Source organism: Podarcis liolepis, assembly GCF_965112155.1.
Source record: "Podarcis liolepis genome assembly, chromosome: 3".
NCBI lineage: Eukaryota > Metazoa > Chordata > Lepidosauria > Squamata > Lacertidae > Podarcis > Podarcis liolepis.
The window spans coordinates 63,594,724-63,622,284 of NC_139557.1; the positions used below are offsets into that span (position 1 = coordinate 63,594,724).

Genomic DNA, 27,561 nt, shown 5'->3' on the forward strand with positions numbered 1-27,561 from the left:
AGTAGGCATTGAAACTGTATTAATTCAGTGTTTAAACTACTGATAAGCAAGCAAAACAGTTAAATTATCAAATTCAGGATAGAATTCTACAGATTTAATCAATCTAATCCTACAAGGGAAAAAACCCTCCTTCAGTTTTTATGTTATGCAGTCCACCAAGGGCACAGTTACATGTTTAATTCAATGAGACTTAATGACAAATTGATGAACTGTGACCAAACATGTTGAAATAGTGACACTTTAAGTGACATAGGGTAAAGTATTAAAGCAAGGCACATAGGTAAATAGTTCAGTTGAGGCAGCTAACCTATAGTCTTCCAGATACTGTAGGACTCCCAACTCCCATCAGCTCCAACCAGTAAGGCCAGTGGTCAAGTCTGATGGACGTTGGGAATCCAACAAAACTGAGAGGCCTGTAGGCTAGCCTACAGTAAAAGTATAATCTCATTAACTATTTTTCATATCTCTCTGTATACAACACTTCATTAGCGACTCATAGACAACTATTCTTCCTTGTGAGAAAAGGATTGCGTTGGGGGTAAAGAAAAGAATCGGGGTCCCAGGGATACACACAATTGCTTGAAGTCGGGAGAATCTGTCCAAACAAAAATGTTTTGAAGATCATAGACTAATTAGTAGTTACTTTGGAATAAGATTTGACCCTCACATTACTGCTTTTCCACTTCTATTTCCCCAAGTATGCTTCCCCCATGTGACATTTATTCCTATATTTAGAAGTGACATTCTGGCACCTCAGACCAAACTAACGTGCTCAGGTGTTTGTGAGAGCATGTTGAATTAAAGTGCTGTAGTTCTTAAAGTAGGGAGTCTTACGGATTTTCAAAATGGGTTGATGGGACCAAACACTATGCGTTTTGTGACACTTTAGGAAAGCACTTTTTTGATTTGATTTGATGAAAAAGTGGGCAAACTGAAAATGCATCGCTACCGACGGGGCTCGATGTCACAGACACAAGACACATCCCACGATTATGAGGAGCAAATCTGTGAACATTTTAAAGCCGCATAATTAGAACAAAAATATATGAAAGGATGGCAGTTGGGAAAGAAATATAATCACATTAATACTAATCAACACCTTCCATGTCAGCATCCAACAACGGCAGAACCGGATGACCCTGAGCAAGTTGTTTCGCCGTGTCCCCTTCATGTTTTTCTGCTGTGGGTGTGGATGCTGCTGGCTGTATGGAGAGATTCTCTGTGTCTTGTGGCATCAGGAGCAATGGCTCTGGGGGACAAACTGGGCCACATGCTTGCAGATTACACGGTTCTTCAGACATTTCTACATTAGTGGCTACCAGGGCTTCAGGTGTGTCCACATTAGCGGCTATTGGGAGCATTCCCTCATGATGGGTCACCATGAAAGCTGCAGCCAGATCCTTCAGAATATTCTCATCAGTGGCAGGTAGCTCAGCAGCAGCAGCCTGGTCTGCAACAGAGGAGCTCACACTAGCCTCATTTTTCAGACCATCGTCCTGTCCACTTAGTTGTGGGGGTGGTGTTTGTTCTTCTTCTTCTTCTTCCTCCTCCTCCTCCTCCTTCTCCTCAGGGAATTTTGCATCTTTTATTTTTTTGTACAGCACATTCCTTTCATCCTGAAGAGCTCTGCACAGATTCTCCAGCCTTTGAATTTTCACTACAAAGCACTCATACTCCTTGGCTCGCATGGCTTTCTGTGATAGAGCAAACAAAGCGTTTGAAGGCTGCTGCGTCGACAAATGGCACAGGACAACCAGAGGGGCCAGTTTAACAGATCAAGCAAAAAATCAGGAAGATGGTTAAAGAACATGGCTTGAAAAGTGACCTCCCCAATCAAGAAGTGGCCTGGCCACTTCTGCAAAGTGTTTTTCCTGCTGACACAGTCTTACAGTTCTCTGGGGTGGTTCTACAGGCCCTGGGGTCTTTATAATAGTTTATGTAAATCTTTGGAGCTGGCCAAATGTTACAGAAGTAAACATTTACTGCCAGAATAGGGGGGGGGGGAGGGAGTCAAGTCAGGAAGTTACAAACTACACGTAGCATATGCTGTTAGACTTTCACTTCTGCAATGTGAAGTTCAGATAATTTAGAAGTAGAATGTCATGTTAAAACATCTCTGTTTATATATTTTTAATTCCCTGCCCGAACCATCTTGCTCAGAGAAAATGTTATAGCTTTCTCCACACCCGACATCATCCATGCAAAGAAAGGTGATACATTATTTTTAGTTACTTCCACAGCCCAGAGGCCACAAAACAGTCAGGAAAGAACCCTGCCCATTCATACTGGCAGCTTCCCCATCTCAGAACTAAGACCAATCTGCTTCCTCTCGAAAGCCTTACATTTCTATGCTAGTCATTCAGGTGCTTAAGCATCCCACATACAATAAACTACTTGCCCCCCCCCCCCGTTTATTAGCTGCCACTAATTAGCCAATTACTAAGTTAGAATTTAGGGATGCGGGTGGCGCTGTGGGTTAAACCACAGAGCCTAGGACTTGCCGATCAGAAGGTCGGCGGTTTGAATCCCTGCGGCGGGGTGAGCTCCCGTTGCTCGGTCCCTGCTCCTGCCCACCTAGCAGTTCGAAAGCACGTCAGTGTGCAAGTAGATAAATAGGTACTGCTCCGGTGGGGAGAAGGTAAACGGCGTTTCTGTGCGCTGCTCTGGTTGGCCAGAAGCAGCTTAGTCATGCTGGCCACATGACCCGGAAGCTGTATGCCGGCTCCCTCGGCCAATAACGACTGGACCTCATGGTCTGGGGTCCCTTTACTTTTTTTAAGTTAGAATGTAATTTCCCAAAACATTCTGCAAGAAGGTGACCATCTTTTTTTAACCACTCTTAAAAATACCCACCCCAACCCTCTGTTGCTATATTTCAAAATGTAACATTCCTGACACCTGCAAAACTTTTTAGGAAGACCCCAAAATTGTCTAGCTTTTTTGGGGAAACCTCCCCAAAATAGTGATTTTAAGCTTTTGGAGCTGTTTCCCACTGCTTTTTCCATTGCATTGCCACACATCAAGTCAGACTGAATTGATCAGTCTAGCTCAGTATTGTCTGCACTGACAGGTACAAGCTCTTCAGAGTTTCAGGCAAGCATGGAGACTTGAGACTGTTTCCATGCAAAGATGATGCTGTACCACTGAACTATGGCCCCTTTGCGATTATGAATGCTCTATGAACTTTACAATGGAAGCTGTATCAGAGAGCTATTATTCAGAACAATTTATCAGATTGCAATTTAAAATTGTTCAAGGAATGGTTTCTCACCTCTTCAATCATGTCCAACAAAGCTTTATTGCAGTTCTCAAACCTTGCTTTCCACGTAGCTGTATCCTTTTCCAACTTTTTCATTTTCTTGGTCATCTAAGAAGGGGAAAATCCAGTTGGCATCAGGAACAAGCCAGCATTTACACTTATCCCATGTGAACAAGTGCTGATCTCAACCTTGGCAATAGTCAAGGGTTCTAGTTTGACTTATGGCAGTAAGGTTGTACCTTGGAAGTCAAATGGTATCTGTTCCAAAAGCCCATTTGACTTCCAAAATGTTTGGAAACCAAAGTGCAGCTTCTGATTGGCTGCAGGAAGCTCCTGCAGCCAATTGGAAGTCATGGATGTTCGGCTTCCAAAAACAGTTCCCAAACCGGAACAGTCACTTCTGGGTTTGTGGTGGTCAGGAGCTGATTTGTTTGGGAGCCAAGGCACAACTGTAATCACTTATCATACCATGAAAATGGGAGAACATCAATTTGGGATCAGCTCACAAAAATCTCTGACTGTACTCTGCCCATGTTAAAATACATTTGATGGTGGAAAATAAAGGTCTTAGAATAAAAAGACATTGTCAACTAGATCCCCAAGTGCTACTTGCCTGTCAGATTTACTGTTTCCTTTTCTTCAGAGATCAACTGAAAGCCCACACATCAAGGTGTGCACACAGCAATATCTCATGTATGTGGAACACATTCTTGCCTCAAAGCAGTAACAAGTCAGTGATTTCACAAAATCTTTGTTGCAAGAGCAACACGCATCTATAATAGCACTGCCAATCCATTATAGTTCTTTTACTCTATTAGTTCTTGCTTTCAATGAATTAGTCACTTAATTCAAATGAATAACACAAACATTACAGCACCTTAATGGCAGTGTGGTTTTGTGGATAATTAACACAGGAAACAATTTACTGCTTCGAAATCAATCTTTAAGTGCTTTGCACAAATTACAAGCTGTCCCATGATAGTCTGGAACAGTGTCAGCACTGAACACCTTCTTAAAAAAAAATAAAAGGGTCAGTTGTTCTGATCCATATTTATAATCTCTGAGTGAGTGATAGCTGGCAGAACAACTAAGTCATATGGAGCCACAGACACTTTGGCAGTGCGAGCAGGTACTCGCAGAGGATGCAAGACGGCTCATAAATACTCGACTTATGCAGCGGGAGATATCTGTGCTGCTGTTTTAGGAAGGACAGCCTGCTCAGAATGACATGCAAGTAAATACCTGTGGAAAAGTTAGTATGTCAAGAGAGTTGATCTAAATCTCTTCTCCCTAGCACACTTTCCATACACAGCAGAGCATTCAAAAAGTAGCTACCCTCTCTTACCTATTGCTAAATAATAATAGATTATCATACAGCAGGACTGACCTGATGAGAGCCTGAAGGGCTCTGTCTTGCTTCTCTCCACCTGGCTTAAGGTGGGGCCTGACAGGCTCCATAAAGGACTGTTGCTGCTGCTGCTGGGCAGAGAGGGCTCCATTTTTGTTTTTAAATTGCTTTTATTTTTTATCTATGTCATTTTATATTGTGACTGATAGTAATGCTGTATTCTTAGTTTTAGATTTTATGATTTATGTGGAAATGGTTTTCCATTTGGTTGTGTACTTTTTGATGTGTTTAATTATTGCTTATGACTTTTGTTATGTTGTTATGTTGGTAATTATGTAAATCTCGCCTTGAGCATTGTTTTAACTATGGAAAGGCGGCACACAAATTGATGATGCTGATGATGAAATGCCTTATTCATACTTGGGCCACTAAATGCAGTTTCTGTGCTCCAACAATGTTTAATGGTGATAAGGTATACACACCTGTGTGACAGCAATGCAGGGTTAATTATTATTATTTATTAAATATCAATACTGCCCTGTATCCAATTGTTTGAGTTTGACTCTTAATGGTATCCATTGCACCTTACAGGAATATGTCAACGTGTTTCTGATTGATTCCATAACAGAAAAAGTCTCATGTGAACCTGAAGAAAATTCACTGGCCTCCGCTACCAAAATGGCAAGCCCTCCAGTACAGATTTGAGAGACAAAACGTATTAACTGACCTTATCCATCTCTTGCTTGAAGCTGGCAAACACCTCATTGCTTTTTGTCAAGGTTTTCTGAAACTCCTCAAATCGTTCAGAATAGAGCGCAAGCTGCATTCAGAGAAAGGAAACATAAGTCACTTCCACAAATTCCGTTCATAGTTCCACAACGAGAAAGGTGAACCCCGTGCCCAAACCTTCAAATTATTGCAGGTAGAGAGCAAGATGAAAGAGACTGTGATTTTTAGCAAATAATTTATTTTATACTTAGAGAATATTTTAATCTATCTGGGGCAAATGATCTTTCGAGAGGAGGATATCAAAAACTAAAAATAGGAAAAAGGCACTTGGAAGCAAAAAAACCAACACATATTTATTAGGTTAAAACACCAGCATCACTCAAAGTAGGTAAATAAGATGTGCTGGATGCTCTGAAGCTTGATAAGGTCTGGGAGGGACCTCTAGTGGTCAGGGCAAAAGAAGACTTTTGCATTTTTTTAATGTGTTCTTTCCTCCCTTTGGACAGATTATGTCTTCTCTCCCTTATGTCTTTCAATATCTCATAAATCCAGTTCTTCTCTTACCTCTGCTATTTTGTCATAAGGGCACAGTACATAACAGGGGTGGCTCTCTCTTAAATAAATTTGTTACTGGATTAATTTATTAAAAGGGGGGGGGACTTTAGTAGCATTTGCATGATTTCACCTATTTATTGTAAACATGAAAACAAGTTATGGAATTGTGTTACTACTTTGCTGCCCATTAAAACCTTGAAATGCCTTCTCCATCTAGGAAAACTTCCAAGTCTGAGAGCATTAATAAGATTGGTACTAAGACTATCCCTGCCCTCAAGTCTTCCACTTATTGTTACTTGTTCTATAGCTGACAAGTCGTGGTACACAAGAGTAACTGACTCGAAAACAGGAAGTAGGAACATCACGTATCCATTAAAAAACAACAACTCTCATCTTGCCATATGATCTGCCCCGTGTCTGCCTCCATTTTTGAGGTATGTGGTATTACAGTCAATTTCAAGCTGCCTTGAGAATCATTTGATAAAAAAGCAGCATATATAATCTTATAAAACAAGGGAGACTTAACTTTTTCTGGCTGGGGGGCTGCACTGACAAAGGATGAACTCTCCAGGGGATGGAAGTATAGCTACTTTTTAGTTTACTTTAAAGGGCACATTTGGAGAGGGAGGGGTTCATAAATATTTTTGCATTTTCAATTTAAATAAAGTACTTTTCTTAAAAAATGGGGGAAAGGGTGGGTTGGAAACCACGAAAAAATGATTAAAATGATTGAGAGGGCTGGATATGGCCCATAGACTAACCACCCATTAGAAATAAAACTATCATAAAGTGAAACGTACCTAAAGTAGCTTGCAAAAATAATAAAAAAGAGAACAAATAATTAATAGCCTCTGATATGGGACAATGGAAGAAGCCCCCAAGGCAGGGGCGGGGACCACTGGGCATGCTGGCTGCGTCTGATGGAAGCTGGTATCCAATAAAATCTGGAAGGCCATCGGTTCCCCACTCTGCACTAAATAAATAATTGCTGGTGTAAAGGTAAAGAGAAAATGACCCAATACAGTAAAATAATAATATTCCTCTGACCCTGGTCATCATATGTTTTGATTCTTTCCGCCCCTTGAGATGCGACATAGTTTATGGTCAGATCAATGCAAATACTTCCCAAGTGCATGCTCATCTGACCTTTGCTTGCAGAGGATATGCTTTAATGAAGCGTGAAGCGCAACCATATATTAAACTCTCCCCTGTCTTTAGTACATTCATTCCCACCCCCCTTCAAATAAAGAGGCACATCATACAGTCAGCAGCTGTTCTTCACCTGGGCCTGGAGAACTGTCTCTTGCTCCTTCAGCATTTTTGCTTGTAGTTTCCACTCTGCAGCTTGGTTAAGTAGCTATGTTTGACACAAAAGGAATAGCAGTGGAATACTTGGACTTTTCATTTCGGTCAAAAGTCCTTAGAATCCAGCATTCATCTACTTGTAAAGCACTCTCTCTCTCTCTCTCTCTCTCTCTCTCTCTCTCTCTCTCTCTCACACACACACACACACACACACACACACACACACACAGTGCATACCCCTAAACATGTGAATCTAAGTTTGGCCTCACTGAGGGGCAGTATTTCAGTATGAGTCGGAAAATGAGAGTACCCCTAAACATTTTTTTTTAAGAAAAAAAGCACTGTACACACTACTATCTTGGAGGTGCCACAACTATGATGTAGAACAGAAGGAAAGAGTCAGGGGACACCAAATTTTCGCACTGCTGAAATTTGAGACCCCAAGGTCTGCCATTGTTAGCATTCTAACTTTTCAAACAACTGCTGCAAAAGCTAGAGCAATGAAGTGAAGCAATATACACAAGGGCTGTTTCGTGTGGCTTTCAAAATGATAGGTGGGTGTGGGGTTTTTTTACCCCCTTCACCAGTGGTTTTTTTAAAAAAGTGAGATAAAAATAAAATCTTTTGGGAGAATTACAGGTTGGTTGTGTTTAACGGTATAAAACAAAATGCTGAATAGCCTGAGGGCCAAGTCGGGCTTCAGGATAGTCATTTATCCTGCAAACTGTCTGGGTTTTGACACTGCTTAAAAATTTCATCAGGCCTTCCCTGTCACATATTCCAGCAGGGATGCTGAAGAAGTCCAGCATAACTGATGAGGCAGAAATAATTGTTTCCAGTAATCTGTTGTGGCTTACTAAACAGTCGTCCCCCCCCTTCTCTGGTCTTATTGATGTCCTGTAGCAAATGTATTTTAAGTTATCCTTAAATATTTATTTTAAAAAACAGCTAGGAGTTACCCTGCAATAAAAGCAAATGTTCAAAGCAGTGTTTTAAATTAGCATTATTTTTTTTAAAAAAATCAAAATAAAAAATGCAGCCTGAGGTAATCTTCAGAAGCCAACCTGCTCAGCCAGACACAAATATTGGTATTTTTTATTAATAAAACATGAAGCAGAAACGAGGAAGGACTCAAAGCAGAAACCAATTCGTAAAGAATACAGTACAGTGCTACTAAATGCAGTTTACACGCATAAAGCTTGTTCTTCAGCTCTTGCCCACTCCTAGAATTATAGAAATGTCCGAAGAATCTTGTTAAAGTTGAACTGCTCCAGGCTAGGCTTAGCACAGCCTCAGTGGGGCTGCTCTGATTCCCTTCTGCCTGAACTTTCCTGTCTAAACTGGCATTCTAATTAAAAGACAGGGATGTAGTAAATAACTCTTTCAGAGAAGAACTTCTCCAAACTTCTTATGACCACAGACAATTTTCATTGCTCCAGAAAGGCGCTCTGGCCTAATTTCAATAAATGGGAATTCACAAGACATGGACAGAGGGAAGTTGCCAGTTAGTCAATGGAACCTGGAGTTCATCTGCAATTCTAATAAGCTGATAGCACTGGTGTTGAGAGCAAATGTTGCTGTGGCTGTAGGTAGCAATGGGTCATGCAGAGCCTGTCAATGCCAAGGCTGCCCAAAGAGCCTGGAACTGTGGCGACTATCTAGCACCTTTGAGCCTCAGGAAAAAAATATGTATAATTATAAGCAACATGGGGGGGGACGGGACCTAACAGTTTCTCTTCTCACAATGCAAGTCTGCTTTGGGGAGCTAGATGAATTCAGAAGGCTAGCAAACACCCCACTCACAAATTTATAACCTCCAGTCATGCTTGAGACTGAGTTTACAACCTCAAGGTTCTGGACATAAAGTTCTACCAGGAGTCACTAAACATCCAGAAGAGTGCTGCAGTCGTGATTAAGAAGTCAGCCTGCTTCTATCTACTGGTTCACATATTGTCTGAGGCAATACCAGTAACAACATCCACCTGCCCAGGTATTTTCCAGCAGCCTTTTCCTGTGAAACCAAAGCCTGCAGACAAAACGCTTAGCAACCCGTCAAAATGGAACTCCTCCCCTTTCTAAAGAAAAATTAGTAATGACCCATTAAGCTGGGTTAGTAAAATGAAACTGGAGTGACCCCCTTCATGCGAATGCTGAAGCTGGTTCGGTGGCAGCAATACCTGTCTGGATGAATGCATGCGGTCATGGCCTCCACTTAAATCTAGACCTGATCTTGGGGATGAAGTATGATGCTGATGGTAACTGGTTACCTGCTGTATCAGTGCTAGATCAAGCCCCTCTGTATGGATACTAAGCTGGTTATCTTAGGGAAATTTGGGTATATCTTGGGGTGGGGGTGTCTTTCTCTCAGCAGCTAAGAGTAGTTGCCAGTTTTGTAATGATAAAAGGTCTAGGGAGCTCTTGAAATTCATGATGACTAGGAAAAGGGGTGTGCATCCCTGGAAAATGTTTCCTAAGGCATGTTTTAAGTTGTAAGGATAAGAGTACTGCATTGAACATTTGAGTTTTTAATAATATGACGAACACGACTAGTTGTACAAACAGCCAGTATGCCATATGAGTGAGAACAGCTTCTCCTATGCCACAGGGAGGCAGCAGAGCTATTCCATTGTCTGATGGCTCTTGCTTTCAGCCTTTGCTTTTTGCTCTCAATTTGTCCTCTGAAAAGAAGGCTGCTTCCAGATCACCTGTTTATTGAGCAGACATCAGGATTTATTTGCCAAAAAAAAAAAAAAAAGCATGGAGAGGTTAGACACAGCTGGCTACTGACCATTCACTCTGATTTGTTTGTGGGTAGGTTATAATTCAGTCGGGGAGTACTTGACTGCACAGAAGCAGAGATGTTAAAGGAGTCTTGTGTTTGCTAAGCTTCATGCTTATATAGCTATAATTTCCAAGTGCCCTAGTGCACAAAAACATAACACAGCCAGTGTAGCCTAGTGTGAAGAATGCTGGGACTGGGAAGATCTGGATTCAGAATTGTCTCTTGGTCATGGATCTCACTGGGTGCCTTCAGGCTAGTTCCTGCCTTGGTCTAATAGACATCACAAGACTGAAGTAAGCAGAAGCATGGATAACCGCATGTGTACCCAGAGAGCTGTAGGATATCGCTATGGCAAACAAACATCATTTCTCATGGGGGCATCAGATGCTTGAGCAAACTGCAGGCTTGTTTGCACTGGCTTCAGTCTGCCCTGAGCCCACCTGACTGCTCTCTAACTTACAACCACTCCAGTGGTGAAACTGCTTGTCAGCTTCCCCTTCCTTCGCTTCAGTGTCAACTTTGTGGAACAGGGAAGAGAATGGAAGCAAAACTAGAGTTAGCTGCCTCTGCCTGCCATTGGTTCAGGCGCCCCCTACTTTTCCTCTCTGCCTTCTGCCCTACCAGACCCAGTGGCACCGGCTTGTGTATTGTTACAGATTTTAAACCAGGGTGGATCCCACTCAGTGCTAAGATAGGAGGCCACTTGTCTCAGTTCAGACCAGGAACAACTGCTTAAAATGGGAAGATGGCATTCCAGACCTGTGCTTGGCCTAAAGGGAAAAATAAAGCTAAAGGCAAGTACTTACATATTCCTTCTCTCGCTGATGTCGTTCCTCAGCTTCTTTCATCACTTCCTGCGACTGTTCCAGCTTGGCATCCACCAGTTTCTGCTGAAGCTCCCTGTGCTTAAATATCTTATCTAGGTGCTGGAAGAAAACACATTGCAATGCATTTTGTTTGTAGTGATTTCCCTGCCTATAGAAATAATGGATTTTTAGAGTTTAAAAATTCCATATGGAATTGCAGTCCTTATGCACATTTATCTAAGGTTGGCCTGACTGAATATAGCAGGGTTAACAGTCAAGTAAGCATGACATATTTAAATGTTGGGGCTTCTGCTCCTGCTCACTTTGCTCGCCAACTCTGCTTACCCACCATACCCTGAACTCTTCCCCACACAACATCTTAAACTCCAACTGTAGCGGCTGCTGAGATGATGCAGGTGGAGCTCTCTGATACAATAATAATAATAATAATAATTTATTATTTATACCTCACCCATCTGGCTGGGTTTCCCCAGCCACTCTGGGCGGCTTCCAACAGAATATAAAAATACAACAATCTATTAAACATTTAAAGCTTCCCTAAACAGGGCTGCCTTCAGATGTCTTCTAAAAGTCTGGTAGTTGTTTTCTTTTTGACATTTGGTGGGAGGGCATTCCACAGGGTGGGTGCCACTACCGAGAAGGCCTTCTGCCTGGTTCCCTGTAACTGTTACTTGATTGACTTCTTGGGTCACTGACACTTAACTGAAAGGGGAGGAGTGAGTCATGGGAGTACAGTGGTGGAGGCAATCTGATGCTCCTGCTGCCATTTACTGCACCAACCTCCCTCCCCCCTTGGTTAGGGGCAGCAGCCAGTGATATTGGGAAGGGAGTGCTCCCTTTCTCCACCCACTCCGTCCTCCTGCCTGCCTGGGCCTGGCTCACTTCCTCTGCTCACCTCTTCACTCACTCTTCCTGTTTGGACCATGGGCCACTAGCTGCCAGGGTGGGAATGAAGGGCAGAAAGGCTTTCTTCCCTTCAGTCCCTGCCACCTTCTTCTGGGGCTTCTCTCAGCAGCGGCAACAACAAGGACATTTCCCCCCTTCATTCCACCAGTGGCAGCAATGACAACAGGAAGATCCTTGGAAGACCTGCTTGGGTTGACTGCTGTGCCTGGGACTTCTCAGGCTTCCCAGGCTTCCCTCACCCTGTTTAAACCTAGCTGCCACATGTGCACTCAGTCACCAGCGTGACAACAGCCAAAGGCAAATATTTCATAGTAAGGTAAAGTTATTTCAAAATTATTAATGTCTTGCATACAGACAGTGCCAGTGGAAATGAAACCTGGTGATTTACGGTAGTTTTTAAAAACAAGGTATCTAATTTAGATATTTAATTCAGATATTTAATATCTAATTTAGATATTTAAAATTTAGATTTTAGATGCCCTGTGTATACCCAGTATGGAGCATACTCCAATAAATAACCAAATTAATAAGCTACTAATTTGTGCTCCAAAGCTGGGCATGTAAGGGGAGAAGGATTCTTGGTTTGCATATGTCTTTAGAGATGCTTTTTGAAACTTACCTGCAGTGAATGGGTGGGTGAGCATATACACTAAATAGCTATGCTGCTTTTTGCCAAAAGCTGAATGCACTTGCAAGAGGAATGAACAGAGAAGACTAGAAATTACGGCAACAGATCTGGCACAAGTTAGCCTTCTGCAGTATTTGTATGTTGTTCTCACCTCCTCTCTGACTTCATACTGATCTATGATACTTTTCAATTTCTCTGCCAGCTCACTGTTCTCCTGGCACAACTTCATGTTCCTTTCACTTTGCTGCTCAATCTGCCCCTGGATATCGTTCAAGGTGCCTTGGAAATGATTAGTGATCTCCTTCCTTTTTTCCTCATCCTCTCTTGCTCGCTGAAGGGTCTCCTCCTGTAATGCAATATTCCAATAAAAGCAAATGATATTATTTCCATAGGAGATAATTAGCATCCAGATTTTTGTTATTGTAGTGAATGAGTGAGAGACGCATCCTTTTGCAGGTGGGGGGGATTTGGGTGCCCTTCAAACAGGAATGGGAGGGCAGATGAAATAATGACTTTGGGGGGCACATTCATTATTGTGCCTCATTTACGATATTGAGATTGAAATGTTTCTTGCTTTGATTTGAGGGCTTAGAATTTGCAACAGCAATTAAATAAACATTACAAACTGGTTTCCCTCCCTTGTTGTCTCTGTATATGTAAAAAGGAAGGGGAAAGCTTTCTTAAATTTTATTTCTTTCGTTGGGAGTAAGCACCACAGAACACAGTGGGATTTCTTTCCAAGGAAACCTGCACAGGATTGTACCACTATGCAAGTTTTCCAGTTGTGTTTTACTGAGTTTAAAATATTGATGGTTTTATTTCATGGTAAGTGTGGTAAATCGTTGAAGGCGACTTTTGGACGAAGGTCAAAAAACGGGGTAAACATATATGAACCTATGCATAAAAGACAACATTTGTCTTCCTTTCTTCACCCTCTTTCCCCCGCACCCATTCCTTTTCTGATCCATGAAGTCAACTTTGTAGACACACAGCAGGGATGGAGAACTTGTGGCGCTCCAGATGTTGCTGCAGTTCCAGCTACCTTCATCTCTAGCCAGCACAATGATGGGAGTTGGAGTCAACAGCATCTAGAGGGCCACAGGTTCCCCATTCCTACCTTAGAGGCTGTAGAGATATGACAAGCACCCACCCTTTGTACAGGTGTGCACTACTTATACTTTCTAGAAACAAGACATTTTTGTTTCTACAAACTGTTCCATTTATATGAAAAAATTGGGTGTTTATTTGTAGTGCTTTTAATCCCACCTCCAGTTGTTTTGTATATTTTAAAAATCTTTTTTAGTAGATTCTTATTGTTGGATTGCAAATCACTTGGAGAGTTACGGTATATAAAAGGCAATTCACAACTTAATAAAACCACCATTGCCATATACTAGACCAATGGACCCTCCTTGCCCTGTCACATAAATGAGGTGATAAAGCTGACAAGTTCATTTGTAGCAGATTTGGAAAAAGCAATCAATCAATCAATCAATCAATCAAAGAGAGGTTGGATAGTTCTGTCCTCTGATGGGCTTCATGCTAGCAATTTCAGCAGGAATACTTCTTAGCAAGATCTTTTGCATTTCTCAAGAAAAAGCCTTCATTTCAACAGGCTGGTGATCTTTTGTTAAGACTCCCTGTGTCTTCCAAGTTGAATGCAAGCAGGCAGAATCACTGAGTTCAGTGGAAACCACTCCCTGGAAATTTTATATAGGATTGTTCTTCCAGTGTTCCTAATAATTTGGGTACTACGAGAATGCCTGTGACTCCTCTTGGGAACATTGCTTTGAGAGCTTTCTTGATGAGCTCCTGCACTTCAAAATTGAACACTACACCATTGTACGCCACTATCTCCTGTATTTAAGGGGTTTGGGAGTGTGTGGGTCTATCTGTTCTATTCCACTAGATTTTGTGTGTGTGGGCGCATGTGTGTATCTATGTGGGTGTATGTTTTTAAGGGTTCTCCTGTTAAGCAGCAGCCCTCTCATGTTATGCAGCCTCCCTGGCCCTATTCTGGAAGCAAGGTGGAGGCACACAATTAATTTCAGTCACATTCTGCCAAAAATCAGGCAAATGCTGACAGTATATTGATCAAGAAGGCAGTAACTAACAGCCCATGTCTGTAGCTGGCATTTTATTCTCAGGATTCATGGACTTTGGGAACAAAGGATTTCCTACCAGAAACTGCTGGCCGTGTGCTGGTGGGTTGACTCTGAGCAATGAACTTGTACCACGGTGCCTGGCAGGGCTCCTGGCCATTGCTATAATACTGGAAAGGTTGTGGAGTTGGGCCCTGTATTGTACTCAAGACAACAGTTGGCCAGTAGAGAGGGATAGAGCTGCATGGCTCCATCTCACTTGTCAGACTTAAGATGCCACTTTAATTCAGATTACAATATCAAAAACAGCAGGGCAGCTGCTTATACGGTTCACTTTTGCTGCAGAACAAATGGGAGTTGTCACCAGTCTATCCTGCAAAAAAAGAGTGCACTGTAGATGCCAGATAATGAGCATAAAAACATCCACTAATGAGATAGCCGCTTTGAAAAGAGCAAGGAGTTACATCTGGGCAGGCCAACACAAACAAAGATTTATTGTTACAGAAGATATAGTAACTGAATTAAGACTAAGGTTTCTAGCAGAGTACTTTTAAGCTGAAGGTAGTCCCCATGCCACGGTATCAGGTACCCTCAACGGACAAAAAATACATTAAGAAAGCAGTATTTGGCTGCAATTCATTTAATCCAAAAGGCACAAACATGGATGTGTAGACTGCAGAAATGTTGCTGAGACTCCAATTCTATGCACACTTAATTGGGATGAAGTTCTATTGAATTTAGCAGCCCTTCCTTTGTAGTAAGCACACATAGGATTCGGAATGATTACCTCCCCTTTTCCACTGCTGCAACACACTAGAAGTATTGCTGATATAATATAGAGTGGTAGCTTGGGTTAAGAACTTAATTCATTCTGGAGGTCCGTTCTTAACCTGAAACTGCTCTTAACCTGAGGTACCACTTTAACTAATGGGGCTTTCCGCTGTTGCTGTGCTGCCGCCATGCAATTTCTGTTCTCATCCTGAAGTAAAGTTCTTAACCCGAGGTACTATTTCTGGGTTAGTGGAGTCTGTAACCTGAAGCATCTGTAACCAGAGGTACCACTGTATTTCATTTGTTTGTTTGTTTTCTAGCTAGGATTGGGAGCAATTATTAGACTATGCACCCATGTGCTGGCCGGCCATTTAAAACAGTACAGTGGCAGCATAGCATAAATTCATTGCATATAGGTCCCCATTGCCACTGTTTCAACATCTTCCCATTTGAACATGTGCAATGTTATGTCAGAGAGACACATGGGAAATACAAAAATAAAAGAACAACCCCAGAGGTGGGTCAAGTAAAAGGTCTTTCCCAGTGCCAAATTGGTTTACCAAAATTAAATGCATTGGCTGCACTTATTAGATCCCAGTTAGCATGGTGAGGCAGGCATGCAGTCTTACTTAATGACTGGATATACATTCTGTGGCTTGTCTTGCAATAGATATTTGCAGAAGTGCCTCAGTGCTAAAACGCTGCTGGCAAGAAGGACACAAATATCTAAAAAGCACTTTGGCCTGGCAATACAAATAATTCTGTCATTTGCTTCACTGGTGCAACACAACTGAGCAAAGCACAAAGTGCCCACCTCAATGCCTTGCAATTTGTTTCCTTAACAGGGGGCAAAGCTGTCTTCTTTCACTCCAGGTGCAATCAAAAGCACTGTTAACATGACACTGGTTTCCATACAATAGCGGATGGGCATCTGTGATACTGTTGGACTATAATTCCTATCAATCCCAGGCAGCATAGCCAATGATTGATGATGACAGAGTTGTGGTCCATCAACATCTGGAAGCTTCCCCACATCTGTCATACATAAATCAACAGGAATCTCATAATGCAATCCAGAGAGATGCTGGGTAAATTTACCATATGCTCAATCTGGGCCATATACCTATATTTACGGTTCAGTCATTTTAGCACAAAATACTGTAAATACTGGAAACAATAGCACAGCCCAAAAATTGCAATTATGGCACAGCATTAATAACTAACTAGGAGATGGTCATTGTTCCTAATGTGAGAGGTGGGAATAAGGTAAGGTTACCAGACGTCCCCGTTTCCCGGGGACAGTCCCCAGATTTACAAATCAGTCCCCTGACAAAATCCATCCATTCTGACTGAAGTTGAAAAGTGTCCCGGGATTCATGGAAAAAAATCTGGTAACCTTAGAACAAGGTGCACTCCAATCAGCATGCTTGTCACTCAAAAACAAAACAAAACAAAACAAAACATTAATCAGGGAGCACATCTACATTATACTATTGTAAAGTTGCCTGGGCAGCACAAAATGGGTTTGGAGCAATGGTAAACCTACATTTACTTTGCTTACAAATGTACAAATATGAGCAAAACTTGAGGCAGTGACCAGGCTATTCAAAAAGCAGTCCTGTACTTTCAAGCATTTCCAGACTTGAGCTAATTCACAGCCCTCTTTTCTCTCCCTTCCAATAACATAAAAACAGCCATTTCTGCACACACACTCCAAACCTGTCAGAGTTTGCCAGCTGACTCCCAAACATTGACCGCCATTGAAAAACTAATCTACTGCACAAGAGAATCCTTGGCCAACAGCAACAATATATTTAAACTGATTTGAAATAGTGTCATGGCATCTTCTGAAGACCATTGAATTGGGATTTGAGAATGCTTAAAATTCCTTGATAAAGACAGTTCACTTATCCACAGGACTACAAATTGCCAGACTTTCTGGATTGGGAATAGACAAGTTAGTGCGGTTGTCAGTATGTTCTTCTCAGGCCTTGTTCCATGCCTATAAAGCACGGCTCTGAATGGTTTAAGAGTGGCTTTCCCAGGGGGAAAGCAACGGGAGAAGAGGAAGTGTGGATTTGTTTTACCTTCAGGGTTTTGTTGTGTCTTTGTAGCTCTCTGCAGAGACTTTCCAGTTTGCTTCGGGCAAGGACGGCTCTACTGTGTTCACTCTGCAACTGGTCCTTCTCCTTTGTGAGCTGTGCCTGCCTTTTCTGCAGATACTTTAGTTTCTTCTGTTCAGCACGATGTTCCTCCAGCTAAAAAATAAAAGGGGGTGGGGTAAAGGGAGGACAGAAACAGAAACTAATATTTATTTGAGTGGGAGTTCTGGTTTGCTGCAGGGAACCATTAAATCATCTGCCTCCCATGACTGCTGGAAAACCTTTCTCATTTTATTTTTACAGCGAAGAGATAAAATGAGAGTTGTGCTTAATTGATTGATAAGTTGCTAGGACAACGATCCTGTTCCTAATAAACCACTTTCCTAACAAATCAGGCCACTAGCTGTATAGTGGTTTCTACCTTTAGAAAGCAGAACTCTTGGATGGTGGCCATGACCGGCATTTGCATCTGCTCTGGGAATGGAGGGAATTGTCCTGGCTGCCTGAGCTTGCACTTTTTAACAGCAGCTTGCTATGCAGAAATCACCAGGCAAAGCTTTTTATAGAACTGAGATAAGCATCACCACCTACTAACGGCTTCACAGCTGGTAAAGAGGCACAAGACTAAAATTCACTTTAAAAGTTGACAATGTTACCCATGACATCACTGCAAGACCTTTCAGCAGCTTCCTTGACCTCACTCATCTCAGCCCAGGCATAGATTTTGCTAAGCTGTCATCCCCCTTGGGCACAGCACAAGACAATGATAAAAGAAAGCGGCTGAAAAACCAAGATTTCAATAAGCAATACTTAAAGGTGGACAGCTCCAAAAGAAATTGTTCCAAATTAAATAGATGCTGGCCAAAGGAAATATGAGGTCAGACCAAAGTCTGGTTCCTGTAACCTGAAGCTGTAACTGTTCATTTCAGAATAGGTGGTTTGAGGTTTGTAGCTGGCCTTTTTCATTTTTTAAAAAATGATAAAGTAATTTTAACACTTGCTGAAAGGAAAACAATTATCTGACTTGTGGTCGCTCCTTTCCCCCCTGGAGAAGCTGGAAGGCTTTGCATTGGTGGTCAAAACAGGCCTTCTTCAGTCATTCCTGTCCAGGTTTATCAAACAAGGGTGGACATACATCACTTCAACAGCAAATGTTCTGCCTTATCTATTTTTACAGTCTCCTTTAAAAACATTTTTAACCAAAATGCTGTTTCCCCTCCCTCAGCCCAATTTACTCCTGAAAAATATTCTGGATAATGCTTTTTTAAAGTTTTTATTTTAATATCTTATGGCTTATTCCGTATCTCTCTATAATATCGGACTCTTTGTATTATATGGTATCTGTTGAACTTGATCTCTGCTTTTATAATGTTCTGAGAAGTGTGAGATTCTGGGGGTACCAGGCACACTTACCAGGATCTGTGTTTCCTTTTGGACAATGAGGCACAGCAGAGACTGTGGTGTCTTTATGATATGTGGTTTATTTGCACATATATACAACCTGAGTGTAGATTTGAGAGGTTCTGCAGCATCAGTTTCTGTTCCTCTCACAACAACTGCAGCATTGCAGCCAGCAGCAACCAGTCATGCCTCTTTCTGACCCCTAACTTCCTCCTGTCAAACAGTTCCCCCTTAGCATTTATTGTCTCTGCCTTTTCTAACATAGGGAGAGTTCCTGCCCCTTTGATGTGGTAGTGGCTCATTATCCCCAGGCCATCCCCTCAAAGGAAATTAGGCTGACTCCATTACCTTTCAACTCCTGTTGATTTCCAAGGATTAAGAACCACCTAAGACACAACTTAGGAAGTTTGCCCAGCATAATTAATTAATGTTAATGACTAGAAGTGTCTAGCACACAGGGGAAATACACATATGAATCTATCTTAAAACACACAGAGTCCGGCTTTCCCCCGGTTGTAACACACAAGCTCTAATTAAATTCCAACTACTAAACCAAGGCATTCAGCACCCACAAACCTCTAACAATATAGTGTCTCAGAACTAAGCTTGCCAAGCTGCAACCCTGATAAAGCAAGAGGAGGACATGATGGAGCTGAAGCTATGCTGGTCTATTCCTTATATATGCCCGGCTCCTTCATCCTCACCCCTCACCTCTACTTGCTGCCTCAAGCTGGACCACAACACCAGACCTTAGAGGGGTTAAATGAGAGGTCCAAGGGAAAACCATGTGTGTGTGTGTGTGTGTGTGTGTGTGTGTGTGTAATTCTCTCTTCTTATTGCTTCAGCAGGGCTCTTAGAAGCATAATATCAGCCCCCAGGTTGTAACCCAAGAACCCAACATCACATCACATATAAGAGCACACAAAGTGCCCTGCCTGCTGGATAAGACCAAGTCCAGGAATATGCTAAGAACATATAAAGGCATCTTGTACCAAATCAGACCACTGGCCCATCTAGCTCAATAGCGGCTCTCCAGGGTTTTGGCCAGGCACTTTCCCCAGCCCCACCTGGAGATTGAACCTGGGATCTTCTGCCATGGTGCTATGGTCCTTCCTAATGTTCCCACAATGGCCAACCAGGTGCCTAAGGGAAGTTCTCAAGTAGGACATGAGGACAAGTTGCACCCCAGCAACTGGTATTCTGTGAATAATATATTGCCTAATTCCCTTTTATAGCTGTCTGTGCTGCTGGCCATCGCTACATCTCATCCCCATTGGATGACCCTCGGCTGTATTCTATAAGAGATGGAGAGAACGTCTTTCAATCTACTTTCTTCACACCATGCATCAATTCAAACACTTAGCATATCCTTCCTTGCTTGCTAAAAAGCCCCCAGGGGAGGAAAAGTTGTTTTAGCTGTCCCCTTTCTGCACTTTCACCAGCTCTACAATATTATTTTTAGATGTATACACTTTAAAGTGGGGCTGTCTCTATCCTTTCTCCGTAGCTGCTATACTAACCAGTTCAGCATACTTCTTAAATAGGATCTCCAGCTTCTCTTCTGGGGTATTCAGCTTGTTCAAATGTTGCATCAGCAGGGTAGCTTCTTTTCCTGAAGTAATTTTTAAAAAGGACATTCTCACAGAGAGCACTTCATGCAAAATACAAGAATTTGTAGCAACTGGAAGCTGCATTTTAGATTGGTTTTGGCTTCTATATTCAGAAATGTTAGCAGCAGATTGTGTGGAACATTTCTCTTTAGATTTCTACCAAGCGCTTTTGAAGCAACTTCAGGTGACCTTCTTTTAAGTATGGTAGTAGCATAGGGGTTGTCACTGTTGCACCCTTGTGCTACACTGTTTGTGGCTACCCACACGTTACCCATGTGCTACACGTGCTTTCTGGTTGGCAAATGGGCTCATGGGCTCCAAAAGGTTGGTGATCTTTGTTGCAGTGGTTCTATTTCCACATTTTTGCCAGACAGCCAGACTAATTTTTTGTATGATGCCTAGTGCAAGTTCAAGATGGATGAAACACTCACTGAAGAAGACACTTTAGCAATTAAGCGGTATATAAATCTAATACAGTCGTACCTTGGTTTTCTAACAGCCTAGTTCTCCCAAATAACTGAAACCCGGAAGTGACTGTTCCGGTTTTTGAACGTTCTTTTGGAAGCTGAGTGTCCAACAGGGCTTCTGATATGGCTGCAGGAAGCTCCTGCAATCAGAAGCTGAGCTTTGGTTTTTGAATGCTGTGGAAGTTGAATGGACTTTTGGATGGATTCTGTTCAACTTCCAAGTAATGACTGTAATAATAATAATAATAATAATAATAATAATAATAATAATAATAATAGCCTAAATCAGCCTTTCTCAACCTGTGGGTCCCCAGATGTTGTTGGACTAGAATCACAGAATCATAGAGTTGGAAGAGACCACAAGGGCCATCGAGTCCAACCCCCTGCCAACTCTTATCACCCCTAGCTAGCAGGGCCAGAGCTCAAGGATGATGGGAGTTGTAGTCCAACAACATCTGGGGACCCACAGGCTGAGAACTGCTGGTAAATGCTGCTTTGCATTATTGCACCCACAAATTATACAAGTCTAGGTGTGATGTACAGAATTGTACCATCAGTTAATTGCCATGTAGGTCCATTTTTGCATCACATATTAAAAATGAAAATAAAAACTGGTTTCTTGCCAGGGACAAGAAGAAAATGTGTACTTTTGGTACCAAACAATTAAATGTTAATGAGACGACCACTGCGGCGCCTTTTCCAACATAGCCAATGAGTCCTATTAAGTTCTGCATTCCAGTTACGCAAGGAGCTACTTGCCTAGTCCCTTCAGGATTTTCTTTTCCAGCTTCTGGTCTTTCTGGCTGCTGGATTCCTTTGATCCAGATGCATCCCCAGAAGCTGCCTGTTCCTTCTCAGCCTCGTCATGGGCATCCTCATATTCTCCATCCTCATTATTAAAGGAATCTCCTTTCTCAGGTCTGTCTGTTGTCGCTTTAGCATTCCTTTCCTCCACCAGGCTGGCAGCTGACCCGTAGGTTTTAATAATGTCCTCCAGCTGTCGGCTCAGCTCCTCAGATATATCGCACAGCTTTATTTCAGGCTGAGAATGCGCTGCGTTCTCAGGGGACAGAGGCCTCGGAGGCGACTTTTCACTTTGTTTCTCTAGACCATTCTCAGTAGGCAGCGCTTCAGAGCTGCTTATGGGAGGTGGGGGTTGCTGGTCAGGCTGAGGGCCAGCTCCATTTTGGTCATGTTCCATTCTAGGGATGTTACCTGGGTGTGAGACAAAGTTAGGCTTTTAGCTACACCAGCAATCAAGAATAGAGTAAAAACTGCCAAAGAAGGCCATGCCTGTTGATAGTAGTAAATATTATATTTAGCACAAGCTTAACTGGCATCTTAGACAACCTAGATATTTATTTATTTAGCCCTTTCATGTATCTTCCTTCCACACACATCCAAACAGTTTTGCCATTCACTGAAGCCCTCTGGAAAAACTGTAGGTTTTGTGCATTTGTCCCAATTAATGGCGATTAATCAGAAGCTACTTGGCCACAGTCTTTCTTTTAGCACCAATAGATTTATCTAAACAAGATTCATTGGTCATAGTCATGGTATTCATTGTTTCATTTCAGCTTTGCCTAAAGGCTTTTCAGAGGACTGTTTCATTGTACAAGAAATGGGAAGCTGAGAAGAGTTATTTCCTTAATCAATAAATCACAATATTTTCTTGCAAAAAAGAGAGAAAATTTCCTTCAGCCAGCACATTTATTCTTATTACAGCTAATGCTTTATGTTCTGGCATAGCCAAACTTTCCATAGTTCAACAAGAACAAAGGATGAAGAGGAATTTCACACCTTAAGGTTTTTTAAATTGTCTCATTCTTTTCCCCTGAGATATATTTTTGTTACATCATATATGAAAGCAATCTCCTTTTTCCTTTTGGTAGTTCCAGTGTGTGAGAGGCTAATTTTTATTTATATATTTTGTATTTGAACCGGGGTGATAAAGGAATTTCCGCTTATTCCCATATCTAAGGAGAACCAATGTGCCTTTTACCACAGAATATCCCAGGTAACGAGTGGTATGCTTTCTCCAATATTTTGAGCCCATTTTGTCATCTAGTCTTTTATTTGCTCTGGTTCTGTGTCATCTCTATTAAGCAGGCAATGTATTTTTGCAGACATACGTTTCTTGATCTTCATAATTACTGTGGTTCAAATTCTGTCACATGTCTTGTCTGCCAATTTGATCCAACGTATTACTGTATGCATGATCTAACTTGAAAGTACTCAAACCGAGGGGAATTTCTTCCCAGTAATTTGCCGTGAATTTCTATGTAAGAAATCATTTCCCATTAGTAAACCAAACCCTTAATCCCCAAAAGATTATTTTTTTGCAGAACAAAAAGCCATGCCCCATTATTTTGCCGACTGTTGATTCTCTCTATCTCTTTTTAGCACACGTTAGTAAAAAACCCCTCTTTGATTTACTGTGGCAATTTTACCTTCGACAGAGGGCATCATCAAGAAATTGCTGGTAGAAAATCACAGACTTTGTGATTGGAACATAAGGAAGGAGAGAGAAACTGGGATCAACATATCATAGAGCAGCTTCCCCCAATCTTCTTGTTAGACTACAACTCCCATTATTCTCAACTATTTGCAATGCTGCCTTGGGCTGATGGGACATGTAACCCAAAACATCTAGAGGGCACCAGGTTTATGGTATAGTGGGCCCAAGTCACTACGAAGAAGACAGTCCCCCATGTGCTACAACAGATGCAAATACAGTGGAACCTCTACTCACAACCACAATCTGTTCTGGAGGCCCGTCCAGAAGTTGAAACGGGTTGCTGAGAGAGGCGCTGTTGTGTGCAGGTGGTGATTGCCCACTTCTGCGCATGTGCGAATGGCGATTGCTGCTCCTGCGCATGTGTGAATGGTGGCAAACCTGCCTGTTACTTCCGGGTTTGCCACAGACATTGGGCAAAATGGACGCGAGCAGAGGTGGACGTAAGAGGTTTGACTGTCCCAAGCAGCCTTTGAGGACAGCTCAATGCAGAAGAAGAATCCTCGTATTGTTATTTAGTCTCAGGATCAATGGTGGCTGTCAGGGCTGAAGCTGAAGTAAAAGTCTGCAGGCTCCTTACTAAGTGGTGGGCCCATGTAGGGCCCATGCAAACAATAAATAAATAAAAGGCCATTTTAGACATGATAGACTGCAGAACTGCAACCCACACCAGTCATGGGCATAATCTTCGTATCTGCCTCAAGACCTGCTGACCATTCACAGTTAGTTAGTAGACAAAGACAGAGTTTTGTAATCTAGAAGTAAAGTAGTAAGCTAGAGAGAGAGTCAGCGCAATGTTTGAGAGCGATGCTTGATTTCTGTTTGAATCCAAGGATTGAGCTATGGGAGAAACAAGACCCTTTTGGGGTGTTAATGCTGTGAACGCCTCCATCGTAGCTCGGTTGTATAAATGTGTAAATAAACCATATATCGTAAAGACACCACAGTCTCTGCTGTGCCTCATTTCCAAAAGGAAACACGAACTCTGGGTATGCGCCTGGAATCCCTGGAATCTCATGCCACTCAGAGATTGGGGTAGCATGCAAGAATATATTGCTTTTGTGGCAGAAAGGAAACGGATCTAGTTTATAAAATAAGCAAGCCATGTGCAGCTTTAACCTATGCACCTAAGTCCACTTGCTAACCACAGCTTGATAGTAGTGTATCCCATACACAGGTATACTGATGTGGAAAGAGTACGTTTATACAGGGGGAAGCCCTGTGCTGTTAACCTGTATTTGACCCACTTCAGGAGGTTGTGGCTGAACCCAGTTTGTTTACCACTAAAAACACAGCAGTTATTTAACACATTCCTTTCCAATGGTGTTCTTGTTAACCGTCGGAGCAAAAGTTTTCTCCCTTTCCAAGAGGGAGCTCCCTTTCTAAGCTTCTCTTACCAATTCACTGCACTTGGCACTCATGTTAAAATAGATTCTGAACAACTGATCAACCAACAGAAGCAAGCTGCCTTAAAAAATGTGTTTTGGGTCTTCCTCTTTATTGCAGGGATGAATTACAGAAAGTGCCACTTTCCTTGTCACAAGGTCTTTTTCTCCCAGTAGAGGAGTTCAGAAGTTTGCAGGACTTGCCTATTTTTAGCTTTCCGCCCCCCTCTCCTCAAATCCAACAGAAAGACACATGGCACCTGCTCTGAAGTCATGAGTTATTTTAAGCCCATCTAAAAAAAGGATGACAGTGATGATCCTTGATAACTGCCTTTATTCCTCACATTCACCCAACAAATCAAATAAAGAATTCTACCATGCCAGCTCACCATAGGTATATTTCACAGCCCAAATCCTAGGCCTATGTGCTTGGAAACAAGTCCCACTATGTTCTGTGAGAATTACTCCCTAAGTAAGCAGGTACAGGCTTACACTGTCAGCCACTGAGTACAGATTATTTAAAAGTTAAGCATCACAGAGAAAAGCAAACAGTGCGCCTCTGTTATTGTTTGTTGTCAAAAGCTAAACAACACACCTGTTGTGTCCAGTGTCCAGTGCTGCTTTTGCTGCATGGTTCTTCTGTATACAGAATTACAGTTGTGCAATTTCTGTAAGGCTTTAAGCACTGTAGTTTGTCAAAACGGACGTCGGAAAGGCACTCTGATGCACAATGAATTCACAGAGATGTGAAATCCATAGTGTCAGAGTTTCAAAACAGCCCCCAAGCCAAAACTGTTCTAGAAACACATATAGGCTTCTTTGCTTTGTGCTTAAATCTTAACCACCATTATTTATTTTTGCAACGAAAACACAAGAGTTTCCTCATACCGCACAGTCTTAGCCTAATCCTGCTTTAAATTTCCCTCCTCCAAAAACATCAACTTCACATTGGTCTCCTTCACTGGAAGCTCCGGTAAGGCTATTTACCTTACAATGCAATTCTATATGTGACTACTCAAATGTAAGGCCCACTGAATTGAGTGGGGCTTGTTCCCAGGTTAGTGGATACGGGCTTGCAGCTGAAGTTTCTTTTCCCATAGTCGCAATCACATGCTCACACTATTTAAAGCTTGTGCACCAAAATATTGTTTGAAAACTTCCATAGTTGTCTCTCAACCATGCTGCCAGCTATCGACTTTGTCACACTTACCTGGGGAGAGAACAAGGAGCAGAAGAGAAGAAGATGGCAGGAGGAGGCCCAAAAGAACGACAAGAAAGGGAGAACCAACAGCAATAGGAAACTTTCCCTCTGTTCCTGCCACAGAGGGCGGGAGGAGTGGATGACACAGCAGGCAAGAATACTCCTCTCCAGAGTTTGGCTGCGAGCTCCCAAGACTAAATGCCAAATAGAACAGAGCTCTTGGGCCTTTAACAGCTGTGTGGAATGATGAAGGAATTTCAGCAGGTGCAGCTCAACACACAGGCAGGGAAAAGTTGCACTCTGCACACACCGTACATTGAAAGCATGCTCCCCTGCTCCCAAGAATTGTGAGGATTGCCTTCTTCCCGGCAACCAAGGGAGAAGCCCCTTGTCCTCCGCTTGCCCTTTCTCCAGAATGCTGTTCCCAAATGGCAGCAGGAAGTTAAGGGTGCTGAGACTGCTTAGGAGCACAGGTGGAGGAAGGGGTGTGTGGGAGGTGCGGACTGCGCTGGGTGTCATCCCTGGGGGGGGTGACGTCGCTACGCTGCCCCCCTGGGACGCTCAGCCCACCCCCATGGGCAGCTAGCCCCGCCCCCGGGTGCACAACATGTGCGCCACTCCGGGGGCCGGAGTAGCTAGCTCCACCTCTGCTTAGGAGACCCCTATTTTCCCCCACAGAGCTGCTAATCTTTGAATGCTTTCACCATCAATCCCTCTTTCCCAGGGAACTCTGGAAATTGTAGCCCTGTGAGGTGAATAAGGGGGTTTCCTGACAGCTCTCAGCCCCCTTAAGGAACTAAAGTTCCCATGATTCTTTGGGGGAAGTGACCACTGTTTAAAGTAGTATGGTGTTGCTTTAAAAGCATAGTGCCGACTGGGGATGTTGGGGAGAGCATCCGATTTGTGGATAAGCCTCCACTGATACTTTATCCTTCTAAATAAGATGAGAAATCTAGGAAATAAGCCTTGAACTAACTAAGGATTGACCAAGAGTTACTATGGCTTTTTATGCTATATACTGTACTTTTCCGTCTATAAGACGCCCAGTTGTATAAGAACCCCCCCCCCCTAAATTTTGGGGGCTAAATTTTAAGAAAAGGAGGGGAGATGGGCCAAAGTTGTTGACCCTCTCCCCCCATGCAGCTGCGGGCAGGAAACACTTCCTAGATCGTTTCCCGGGTGTAGCGGCATCGGGTGAATTTGTCTCCCTCCAGCCATCTGGTTTGCAGGAGCACAACCTCCCCCGATGCCGCCACACACAGGAAACAATCCAGGGAGTGCTTACTGTGTGCAGCGGCATCGGGTGAATTTGTGCTCCTGCCAAAGAGCTGGCTGGCGGCGTGCAGCTTCTCTCCCCCCCAACGCAGCTGCGGGCAGAAAACACCCCTCAGATCGCTCCCCGCTTGCTGCAGCATCTGGGGAAACCGTGCTCCCATCAACCAAATGGCTGGCGGTGTGGTGCTCCCCCCCCGCTGTGCTACTATCCGTGTATTGGGTGACCCCAGTTTTTTGATGTGATTTTTGAGTCAGGAAACCACATCCAATACACAGAAAAATATGGTAAATAAAATCAAAACATTAGTTTTAAAATGTAATCCTATACTCTTTTACCTCTTAGTAAAGTTGTTGAGTTTTGCCCAAAGTTGTTGAACATTTTTTCCAAAATCT

General features: G+C 42.6%; 1 protein-coding gene across 1 annotated transcript; it reads right to left on the reverse strand.

The window, feature by feature from the left end:
- TXLNB (taxilin beta) lies at positions 1 to 26,683 on the reverse strand. Its single transcript, XM_083495011.1, has 10 exons — positions 25,903 to 26,683; positions 21,552 to 22,007; positions 20,236 to 20,327; positions 17,300 to 17,470; positions 12,491 to 12,685; positions 10,785 to 10,904; positions 7,174 to 7,248; positions 5,335 to 5,427; positions 3,272 to 3,367; positions 1 to 1,694 (listed from the first exon to the last, which is right to left on the reverse strand). The coding sequence occupies exons 2-10, from the start codon at positions 21,991 to 21,993 to the stop codon at positions 1,089 to 1,091; spliced, it is 1,890 nt and encodes a 629-aa protein (XP_083351137.1). The 5' UTR covers positions 21,994 to 22,007; positions 25,903 to 26,683; the 3' UTR covers positions 1 to 1,088.
- Between the last annotated feature and the right edge of the window lie 878 nt (positions 26,684 to 27,561).

Coding starts and splice junctions, on each gene's coding strand:
- TXLNB (XM_083495011.1), bottom strand. CDS start 21,993: ATGGAACATGACCAAAATGGAGCTGGCCCTCAGCCTGACCAGCAACCC. Junction 12,686..17,299: donor GACACAACAAAACCCTGAAG/GTAAAACAAATC, acceptor ATTGCATTACAG/GAGGAGACCCTTCAGCGAGC. Junction 1,695..3,271: donor TGTTGGACATGATTGAAGAG/GTGAGAAACCAT, acceptor GCTCTATCACAG/AAAGCCATGCGAGCCAAGGA.